The sequence below is a fragment of the Macrobrachium nipponense genome, chromosome 37 (genome assembly GCF_015104395.2).
Source record: "Macrobrachium nipponense isolate FS-2020 chromosome 37, ASM1510439v2, whole genome shotgun sequence".
Classification (NCBI taxonomy): Eukaryota; Metazoa; Arthropoda; class Malacostraca; order Decapoda; family Palaemonidae; genus Macrobrachium; species Macrobrachium nipponense.
The window spans coordinates 63549992-63562242 of NC_061097.1; the positions used below are offsets into that span (position 1 = coordinate 63549992).

At 38.6% G+C, this 12251-nt stretch overlaps 1 protein-coding gene across 1 annotated transcript; it reads left to right on the forward strand.

Annotated features, from left to right (window-relative positions):
* The first annotated feature begins 587 nt into the window (after positions 1–587).
* On the forward strand, positions 588–9361 carry LOC135209408 (trichohyalin-like). Its single transcript, XM_064242101.1, is given in 6 exon segments — positions 588–848; positions 851–1409; positions 1530–2054; positions 2196–2761; positions 7892–8011; positions 9191–9361. Coding segments are annotated over 6 exon segments (2202 nt in total).
* Positions 9362–12251: the final 2890 nt, after the last annotated feature.

Here is a 12251-nt window from a genome sequence, read left to right on the forward strand (position 1 = left end):
AGAAGAATCGAAGCTTCCGTCAGCTTCTCAAACCAACCATCAGCACCAAGCGTCTTTGATTCAACCTCTCGACGGCAGAGCCTGCCGCCAAGGACTGAGGGAAAGAAGAGGAAAGAAGCAAGAAGGTCTGCAAAGGACGGCACAAGGAGACGAGGACCAAAAGGAGGACTGGACACAGGAAGAAACTGACACAGAAAGAACTGACTGGAAGAAAGGCTGGACGCAGGAAGAATACTGGACAAATAAAGAAGACTGGATGGCAGGAATAAGACGGACAAAGAAAGGAAGAACTGGAACGCAGAAAGAAGACTGGACGCAAGGAAGAATACTTGGACGCAGGAAGAAGAACTGGACACAGGAAAGAAAACTGGACCAGGAAAGAATACTATACCACAAAGAAAGAAACTGGACCAGAAAGAAAGACTGGACCAGAAAGAAAAAAGACTGGACTCAGGAAGAAGACTGGACACGGAAGAATACTGGACCCGGAAGGAAGACTGGACGCCAGAAAGAAGACTGGACACAAAAGAAAGACTGGACCTGGACGCAGGGAAAGACTGGACGCTGGAAGAAGACTGGACGCAGGAATGAAGACTGACAAAGAAAGAAGACTGGACGCAGGAAGAAGACTGGAACAGAAAAAAGGAAAGACGGACGCAGAAAGAAGACTGGACGCAGAAAGAAGACTGGAGCAGGGAAAAGAAGAATGGACGCCAGGAAGAAGAGGACACAAGGAAAACAAAGGAAAACTGGACCGCAGAAGAAGACTGGACACAGAAAGGAAGAAACTGGAGCAAGAGAGGAACTGGACGCAGAAAGAAGGACTGGACGCAGGAAGAAGGACGGACACAGGAAAGAAAGACTGGACACAGGAAGAAGACTGGACGCAGAAAGAAGATGGACCCAGAAAGAAGAATGGACACGAAAATGCAGAAGAAGACGGACGCTGGAAGAGACTGGACGCGGAAGAAGACTGGACGCAGAAGAAGACTGGTGGAACGCAGAAAGAAGACTGGACGGCACAGCAAGAAGAACTGGACTCAGGAAGAAGACTGACAGCAGAAAGAAGACTGGACGCAGAGGAAGAACTGACGCAGGAATGGAAGACTCTGGACACAGAAAGAAGACTGGACGCAGGAAGACGACGTGGTACGCAGAAAGAAGACTGGACGCACAGAAAGAAAGACTGGATGACGCAGAAAGAAGACGGGACCAGAAAAGAATGACTGACATAGAGAAGACTGGACACAGCAGAAGAAACTGGACGCAGAAAAGAAGACTGGGACACAGAAGAAAAGAACTGACAGCAGGGAAGAAGGACTGGACACCAAGAAGAAGAACTGGACACAGAAAGAAGACTGGAAGGCAGAAGAAGACTGGACACTGGACGCCGGAAAGAAGACTGGACCGCTGGAGGACTTGAGACTCAGTAGCATACAGGAAAGAAGAACCTGGAACAGGAAGAAGAACTGGGCGCAGGAAAAGAAAACTGGAAACTACGAAAGGAAGAAACTGGACCACTGGCGCAGAAAGAAGACTGGATACAGGAAAGAAGGACTGGACGTCCAGGAAAGAAGACTGGAACGCAGGAAAGAAGAACTGGACACAGAAAGAATGGACTAGGACGCAGAAAGAAAGGAACTGGACGCAGAAGAAGATCTGGGACGCAGAAAGAAGGACTGGACGGCAGGAAAGAAGATACGGACAGCGAAGAACTGGAAGCAAGGGAAGGAAGACGGTACGTAGGAAGAAGGACTGGACGCCAGAAAGAAGAATGGACGCAGGGAAGAAGGACTGGACAACAGAAAGTAAAAAGAATGGACGCAGAAAGAAGGACTGGTCGCAGAAAGAAGACTGGACACAGAAAGAAAGACTGGAATGCAGTGAAAGAAACTATGGGACACAGAAAGAAGACTTTGGGAAGACAGGAAAGAAGACTGGACACGAAAGAAGGAATGGAACTCCAGGGGGAAAGAAGACTGGACACAGGAAAGAAGACTGGGTACCGCAGAAAGAAGCTGAGACACAGGAAGAAGATGGGACACAGGGAGAAGGTGGGACACAGAAGAAGACTGGACCAACTGGACGCAGGAAGAAGACTAGGACGGCTGGAAAGAAGACTGGTGAACGGCAGGAAGAAGACTGGGACGCAGAAAGAAGGGACTGGCTGCAGAAAGAATAACTGGGAAACACAGAAAAGATGGAACTGGACGGCCAGGAAAGAAGACTGGACGCCAGGAAGAAGGGACTGGACGCAGAAAGAATACGGACGCAGGAAAGAAGACTGGGACGCAGGAACGAAAGACTGGGGAGTCGAGAAAAGAAGACTGGACGCAGGAAGAAGGACTGGGGAGCAGAAAGAAGGACGTACGCAAAGAAGAAGACTGGACGCAGGAAAGAAGCTGGACGCAGGAAAGAAGACTGGACGCAGAAAGAAGACTGGATGCAGGAAAGAAGACTGGACCACCAGAAAGAAGGACTGGACGCAGGAAAGAAGACCTGGACACAGAAAGAAGACTGGCTGCAGGAAGAAGGACTGGACACAGAAAAGAACGACTTGGAACGCAGGAAGAAAGACTGGACGCAGGAAAGAAGACTGGGACACAGAAAGAAAACTGGACGCCAGAAAGAAGATGGACGCAGAAAGAACGACTGGAAGAAGAAGACTAGGACGCCAGGGAAGAATGTAACTGGGACCACAGAAAGAAGACTGGTCATAGGAAGAAGACTGGACGCAGAAAGAAGACTGGACACAGAAAGAAGACTGGACACAGAAAGAAGACTGGACGTAGGAAGAAGACTGGACGCAGAAAGAACACTGGACACAGAAAGAACACTGGACACAGAAAGAAGACTGGACGCAGAAAGAAGACTGGACACAGAAAGTAGACTGGACACAGAAAGAAGACTGGACGCAGGAAGAAGACTGGACACAGAAAGAAGACTGGACACAGAAAGAAGACTGGACGCAGGAAGAAGACTGGACGCATAAAGAAGACTGGACGCAGAAAGAAGACTGGACGCAGAAAGAAGACTGGACACAGAAAGAAGACTGGACGCAAGGAGGAGACCAAAAAGCGGAAAATAGATGAGATGGAGAGAAACAAGAAAAACCACAGTGAAGTCAAACGGAAGGAGAGCAAGAACATTGATTAAAAAAAATCAGATAAAAAAAACAGATAGAGAGAGAGAGAGAGAGAGAGAGAGAGAGAGAGGAGAGAGAGAGCCATCAGAATAAGTGCATAACGGACGTTCCTAAGAGTAGGCCCTGAGAGCCTAAATGTTCCGAAGGGGAAGTGGACTTTCAAGTTGGGCCCTTGAGCGACTCACGAGGTGGTTAAGGAGTCGTAGGGGAGGGAGGGAGGAGAGGAAGAGGAAGATGTTATTGAACAGCAACAACAGAAGGGAGCAGATGGGGGTCACCGTGGAGTTTATAAATGAAATAAATCAAATTCATCTGTTTACTAAAAAATGCAACATTTAAATTAGGCTATGATGCTATTCAGCTCTCAAGGCATTGATAAGATAAGAGTTAGAGGAGTTGGACAGCAAGGCAGAGGGTTTCAGAAAACGAATGAGGGATTCAGAAAACAAATGAGGAATTCAGGAAATAAAAGTTCATAAACGTGGAACTGAGAGAATGTAATAATAAATTCTATACACTGCTGCTATAGATGAATATTTACACAAATATTTGATCTGCAAAACTACCTTTCTAAAAGCAGCTTCTCCATCTCTGAACATTTTACCCATTGATTTCTCTTGGTTACTAAGAATAAGCTTACTACATATTTTCAGTACAACCAACGTTGTATTGAAAATAATAATGATATTTTCCCAAATATTATTATTATTATTTGGGAAAAACTCTCTATCACAAGAGCTTGTACAATGTTCTAAGGGGTCAACAATAATAGAAATGTTAAAGGTTCGTGTATAATTTATAAACACTATTTTAAACTTTTCCAACCCTTCTCTGGGTTCATCTCCAGTCCAAAAAAATGCATTTTTATGGATTGAAGATGAACCCAGAGAAGGGTTCGAAACGTATAAGTGTTTATAAATTATACACGAACCTTCAACATTTCTATTATTGTGGACCCCTTAGAACATTATTATTATTATTATTATTATTATTTTTATTATTATTATTATTATTATTATTATTATATTATTTTTTTGTTATTTTTTTTTTTATTTTATTTATTTTTTTGTTTTTTTTTTTTTTGCTCTATCACAGTCCTCCAATTCGACTGGGTGGTATTTATAGTGTGGGGTTCCGGGTTGCATCCTGCTCCTTAGGAGTCATCACTCTTCTTACTATGTGCCGTTTTCTAGGATCACACTCTTCTGCATGAGTCCTGGAGCTACTTCAGCCTCTAGTTTTTCTAGATTCCTTTTCAGGGATCTTGGGATCGTGCCTAGTGCTCCTATGATTATGGGTACGATTTCCACTGGCATATCCCATATCCTTCTTATTTCTATTTTCAGATCTTGATACTTATCCATTTTTTCCCTCTCTTTCTCTTCAACTCTGGTGTCCCATGGTATTGCGACATCAATGAGTGATACTTTCTTCTTGACTTTGTCAATCAACGTCACGTCTGGTCTGTTTGCACGTATCACCCTATCCGTTCTGATACCATAGTCCCAGAGGATCTTTGCCTGATCGTTTTCTATCACTCCCTCAGGTTGGTGCTCGTACCACTTATTACTGCAAGGTAGCTGATGTTTCTTGCACAGGCTCCAGTGGAGGGCTTTTGCCACTGAATCATGCCTCTTTTTGTACTGGTTCTGTGCAAGTGCCGGGCATTCACTTGCTATGTGGTTTATGGTTTCATTTTTCGTATTGCACTTCCTACATATGGGAGAGATGTTATTTCCGTCTATCGTACTTTGAACATATCTGGTTCTTAGGGCCTGATCTTGTGCCGCTGTTATCATTCCTTCAGTTTCCTTCTTTAGCTCTCCCCTCTGTAGTCATTGCCAATTGTCATCGCTGGCTAGTTCTTTAGTCTGTCTCATGTATTGTCCGTGCATTGGTTTGTTGTGCCAGTCCTCTGTTCTGTCTGTATATTTCTGGGTCTTCGTCTACTTTTATTAGTCCTTCTTCCCATGCACTCTTTAGCCACTCGTCTTCACTGGTTTTCAGATATTGCCCCAGTGCTCTGTTTTCGATGTTAACGCAGTCCTCTATACTTAGTAGTCCTCTCCCTCCTTCCTTTCGTGTTATGTATAGTCTGTCCGTATTTGCTCTTGGGTGTAGTGCTTTGTGTATTGTCATATGTTTCCTGGTTTTCTGATCTATGCTGCGGAGTTCTGCCTTCGTCCATTCCACTATTCCTGCACTGTATCTGATTACTGGCACTGCCCATGTGTTTATGGCTTTTATCATATTTCCGGCGTTGAGTTTTGACTTGAGTATCGCTTTGAGAGTCTGCATATATTCTTTCCTGATCGTGTCCTTCATCTCTTGGTGTTTTATATCTCCTCCTTCCATTATTCCCAGGTATTTGTATCCTGTCTCATCTATGTGTTTGATGTTGCTCCCATCTGGTAGCTTTATCCCTTCAGTTCTCGTTATTTTTTTTTCGTTATTTTTATTATTATTATTATTATTATTATTATTATTATTATTATTATTATTATTATTATTATCATAATCTTCCAAAAGAATATGGTGTTCAATTTTAAAGACCGTAACAGAAGGTAATAGGAAATACAGAAACAGATCAGTTTTTGAAAAATAAAAATAAATGAACGAATTCATAAATAAATAGATAAAAACGTAAGTAAATTATTTAAGTACAAAGAGAACTGTTTTCAAGTATTAATGCGTTGGATCCTCGCTTGAAATGTTAAAAGTTCCAACTGAACGACATCCTATGAAAGGAGACTTAGTTTAGTTCGTATCGTATTTTCACGTTGCAAGTAACCAGTATGGTTATTCAGCCAAGGGACAGACAGCTTTACGTGACGTCGAGAGTGAACTTCTATCACCAGAAATACACATCTCCCACTCCTCAATGGAAAGCCCGAAAATCGAACTCGCGGTCACTGAGGCGCTCAGAAAGGAGACGGTTCCACAGTCCAACGGGGTGAGGTGGAACAAAGGACCTCTGGGGCCGGGGCACACATTTACACCGTACAGGAGCTGCTGTTCAACCGATCACTTTCATCAGCAAGATTTTGTCTTCAAATAAATATGAGAATTCATGAAGGACTCAAAAAAAAAAAAACATAAACACGAGAGTAGAGTTATAGTTCCTTGACCATTACGGCTATTGACCCCATATATGTGTATTGGTCTATATATATAATATATTATAATATTATATATATATATATATATAATATATATATTATATATATATATATGATAGATATAACTGATATATGATATATATATGTATATATATATATATATATATATATATATATATATATATAATCTATATTATATATATATATATATATATATATATATATATATATATACGCAGAAGCCAGGTACTATGCCGTACCTCTAAGTAAATGGGGATACAATCCACAAGGAAGTAAAATCCTCTTGTAGTTTATAATATATTCTTGTACAGGATTAAAGCTTTCGACCATCACCTGTGGTCTTGTTCACTAAAATGAACAAGACCACAGGTGATAGTCGAAAGCTTTAATCCTGTACAAGAATATATATTATAAACTACAAGAGGATTTAACTTCATTGTGGATTGTATCCCCATATATATATATATACGTAAAACACACACATTATATATATATATATATATATATATATATATATATATATATATATATATTATATATATATATATATATATATATATATATATATATATATATATATATTATGTGTGTAATATATATATTATATATATATACATATATATATAGATATATATATATATATATATATATATATATATATATATATATATATATATACACACAAACACAAATACACGAACATACGGAAGTACCTGAATGTATACGTACATACACACCACACACACACACAAATACTTGACCTTACAGAAGTATCTTGACTGTAAACTTACACATACACGTAAACACACGACCATACAGGAAAACCTTGAATATATACATACACACACACACACACAAACACACGACCTTGAATCAAGAACTTCACAAGACGAAGGGACCGCTCCCTACCATCAAATACGCCAGTTAGATACAACCGGATCAATAGGAAAAAAAAACTCGAGGACGTGCAAATCCAAATTGTTCACATCGATTCGACTGCTCTCTCTCTCTCTCTCTCTCTCTCTCTCTCTCTCTCTCTCTCTCTCTACATACACAAACACGCACACACATATAAATATATATATATATATATATATATATATATATATATATATATATATATATATATATATATATATATATATATATATATATATATATATATATATATATATATATATATATATATATATATATATATATATATATATATATATATATATATATATATATATATATATATATATATATATATATATATATATATATATATATATATATATATATATATATATATATATATATATATATATATATATATATATATATATATATAGGCCTAGGGTTTTTGATTGATAATATATTGCCAATATGTTCGCTGTGACCTGTGGAATGTGAAGAACAGTGCAGAAGCAACGACCCGAGAAAGCTGAACAATGATTTTCTATGGAAGGCGTGAGATAAAACTGCTTAGTTAGACAAGTCAATGTACGATAGTTTATTAACTCTTCTCAAAGTGCCTTTGTGAAACTGGATGCAGCTAGTATTGTGAGGCGCTAACGAACTGTGCATTCGTATGTGCATGTGCGCCTCTTTCTGTTAAAAGTGTATCATACCCAAGTCTATGGGGGATTTTGATAGAGGCGTCTACGAGAGAAATTCAAGATGCCGTGGTGCTCTTCGAAGTGGTTTTTTATTAAGTGTGCGAAATAGTCCGGCTGCATGGGTGAGTTAAATTACTTTAGCCAAAGAGCGGCTTATTACCTATTTGACATTTTTGTGGTAATGTTCAATCTTTAATCACTGATTGCTAAACTTGTGTGTACTTATGGGATGTGTTCTGTGTCTTTGAAACAGACGGTTCTGGCAAAGGGGGACAGGGAGTCCCGATGGATATAGACTTTTTGGTGACTGCATACTGTCAGACATTTTATTGTTGGGGATTTTGAGTTAGTCTGTAAGACTTGATTAATTCATTATTTATTCATTGTTAATAAATGTATTTTCTTATGATGCAACTCTCTCATTTTCATTACCTGTTAGAGTGGAGAGAAAGAGGTGGAGAGAGAGAGAGAAAGATTGCTTGGAGAGAGAGAGAGAGAGGTCGCGAGCCGTTGATCGCTTGGAGAGAGAGACCGGCTGTGTGTATTAGTTTGCCTTGACGCTCGAGTTACACGTTTACCAAATAAATAATGGGGAAATGTCCTCATTACAGGTTTTGGTGGCGAGCGGTTAAAAAGGGATATAAAAGTATTTTTTTTTTTTTATGCCTGGGAACGCCAATGAAGAGATAGGTGACCAGTTAGAAAATAAAGGGGTTATGGCTTAGCGATAGTTTTCGAACGACAAAGCCTTTGTGGGATTGTGGAAAATTGTTACATTTTTAGTTTTCAGTTACTAAGTGAGGAAAAAATGAGTAATATCTATCTGTTAACTGTGCTAAGGGGAGGGGGAAGGATTTTCTTAGACTCAGCATTTGGCCCAGGCAGTCAGCCTAGGAGCAGTGGGCGCACTCAGTGTGACTTTTACTTGTGTAATGTCGAGTGCATCCCGAGACAATCGTGCGTGTATCACTGCCGTGCATTACGCGAATTCCGAGTTCTTTATGTTCCCATTATGGAGTGGTGAGTGTTAAAGAGTGTTGTGTATGTTTTTTTTTAAATATTTCAGGGTTATGGGACTGGTTCAAGAGGTCGAAAAATTTTTTTCTTTTCCCATGGTAGCAAAGTGACGTGTTTTCTTTATTTACGCGCGTTTATAATAGACGTATTCGTCTTTGTTTAAAACATAAGGGTGTATAGAGATATGTTTATGCATGTAAACTGTGCTTAGATAGCATATTTGGCTTGGAAACAGAGCGGCCACACAATTTTACGGGCTCAGCACATTTCTGCTAACCGCACAGAGAGGCGCGTTGCATGGTGGGTACTGCATACCTCGAGAGGGGATTGCAAGATGGGTACGGGTGTATACCTTGAATACCTCAGGGGGGTCCTCAGACACTGTTCAAGGGGAGATGGGTACTACTGCTGGTACTACTGGCATGCCTCGGGGGAGTGTTCTGTCGCTTGACTGAGGGGTTGTTCTAACGGGGGGAGAAACTTTTTTTTTCTCAGTGTGGGTGAACTCCCCCTTTCTTTTTTTTTCTTTGTCGGGCTGTTGAAGACAAGTCTGGCCTTGAAAATGAATACTAAGACATCAGCTGATTGATTAGTTGATGAAGTAAAATGCCCGTAGAGTCTTTTTTTTTAGAAAAGAGATTTTTTTTTTCTCTCTTGGATGAAGAGAAAAGATAATTGAAATGCATTGTATGGGTGTATGTTTTCCTTGTGCCTTGGAAGACACAAAAGGGGGAGACACAGATTATTATTTTTTTTTTATTGTGTTGGAGGGATTACTTGGAAAATGGTGCCGAATGGTGTTGCCCGATGCCGTGAATGGTGTTGTGTGGAAATGGTGGTGTATGCTGGAGAAATTGTATGTCATGAGATTCAACATTACTGTTGTAAGCAATTTGAATTTCACCCTTACTTGAGATCTTTGCAAGAGAATTGTTACTATAGAGAGTTATTATTATTATTAATAATTATTATACTTGAGATGTGTTACGGGAGGGTTGCTTAAGTATAATTATCATTACGGGAGACTTGTTTTACGAGAGATTTGAGATGTTTCATGGGAAATTATTTTATAATTATTACAAATAATTATTCATGGAGAATTATTACAATGAATTAATGGGAGAAGTCTTGTGTTAATTATTTTTTGAATTTTTGTAACTTTGGAGAATATTTCGGTCATTCATGAGGGATGAGTTTTGCTGAATCTTGATGAATCTGACTAAATCTTGGTGAGTTGTGTTGAGTCTTGCTGAAGTTTTGCTGAATTTTGTGCTGAATTCCTTGGAGAATGGACAAGCATTAACATTGGTGATGTTTTTTTTTTTATACTGATACTAGTGATTTTGATGATAGCAAAATTTTGGTGATTTTGCTGATAATGATGTTTCTGATACTGATTTTTTTTTATACTAATACGTGGGTGTTGTAATGCTATCAAGGGGGTGAAATCTTTTTTGAACTTGGGAGGAACTAACAACACATTATTTTAGTTTTTTTTTCCTTTTTTTATGAGTTCAGCAGATAATTGCTTGACATCTAGTGAGTTACGAGAAATAGTTAATGGTGCCGTTGATTTTTCTTTTCTCCTTTTTTGGAAGTTAGCCATCGCTGACACAAGTTTTCTTTATCAAGGGTGAATTTGAATTTATTTTTTCTCTCCAGTCGGTGTGAATATTTCTTAATATCTCAGTTCGTGACTTAGAGTCATTATTCGGGAACGTGTTTGTGTTTCAGCTATTTGATGCTGCAGTGAGATTTACGGGAGAATTCTTGCATGTTTGGATGCATACGTAGTGGCACTACATTTTTTTTTCTGGATATTTGTGTTCCAGAAATTGTGAGTTTTCTTGCACAATACCTTTGTTGTATTTGTGACAACTTTGTGAGAGATAGGAAACTTGGCTAAGTTTTCTAGTGGCCTATGTCGTAGTGCATATGGAGAAGTCTTGGCTAAGACACTGTGAATTTGGAATTCTGTTATAATGAGTTGTGGCACATTGGTGATTTTTTCTAGAATTTTCTAGACAGTTTTATTTGCCGAGTTTTTGCCTTTTTTAGCAGTTATGCTAAATGGAGAGAGTTTTATAGTTTTTGACTATAACATTGAGTTATTCTCTGGAGAATTGAGATATATTATTTTGGAGTTATAATTTGAGATTTGATATATTGGAGATATATTTTTGGCCATTTTGATATTTGCCAATAGTGGTGAGAGCTATGTTTAGTTCAATTATTTTGCAGCCATTTTTGTTGCAAATGGAGACACATATTTGGAGATTATGGGGCAATATTTGTGAGTGTGTGAGCTAGATGCCTTGAGTGCACATTTTTTTGGAGATAGGATTTCATTTTATTGATATTCCTTTTTGGAGATATATTTTTTGGAGCCTTGTTTTATTCCACATGGAGTTATTGGGGAAATAGAGGTAAATATTTTTTATTTGCCGAAATAGAGGTGATTATTCTTTATTCCTGGAGTGTTTTTTTTTTTTTATTAACATATGGCTATCGGAGAAATAATAGGGGTAATAAATTAGTGGAATTGGTTACTTAAACCAAATGGAGGAAATATTTTTATAACAAGAGTGGTGTTCTTATTAATATGGTGTCACATATTTATATATGGAGATGGAATTAATCTTTGGCGGGTGACCCTTTTTTGTGGTTATAGGAGTTTTTTTGAGCCAAGAGAAGATTTCTGTGGTTCTTTCTCTTTGGTTTCGTGACTATTTAGAGGCGAGTGGCATTTCTGCATTGGAGTCCTATGGAGGTGTGTGCATTTTTTATGTTCACAAGTGTATTATTCTGGAGGCATATAATTGGGCAAAGTCATGTTGAGAGAATATGTCTTTGAGATAAATTTTTGAACACATCAGTCATATCCTGGAGTTAATTTTGTGAAATGTGTCAGTTAGACCTTTTTCTGTAGGATCATGAGTTTCCAAACTTGTGTGTCTGACTAGTCATTTTTTTGCTGCTGTTTGAGCTCATGTCCGCAGGCGGATTTTCTGCTGACAAGCGATGTGATGAGCCATGTGCTGACTCTTTTCCTCTGATGATGATAGATCAGAATTTTTGTAATATCTGGAAATGTTGACAATAGCATTTCACGAAAGCGCATTGTGAGAGTTTGCTTTCTGGACATGTCCAGTCGATAAGAGTTGCGATGTCGAGAAATTCCATAACTTTACATGGGACAATTCTTGAAAAAACGTGGGGAGTTATGCATATTATACATGTACTATGTATTTTGTGATTGGGGAAATCTATTTGTGGTTATCCTTTTTTTTTATTATTATTATTTTTCTTCCTTTCCCTATGAGAGATGTAATTGAGGATTGAGTT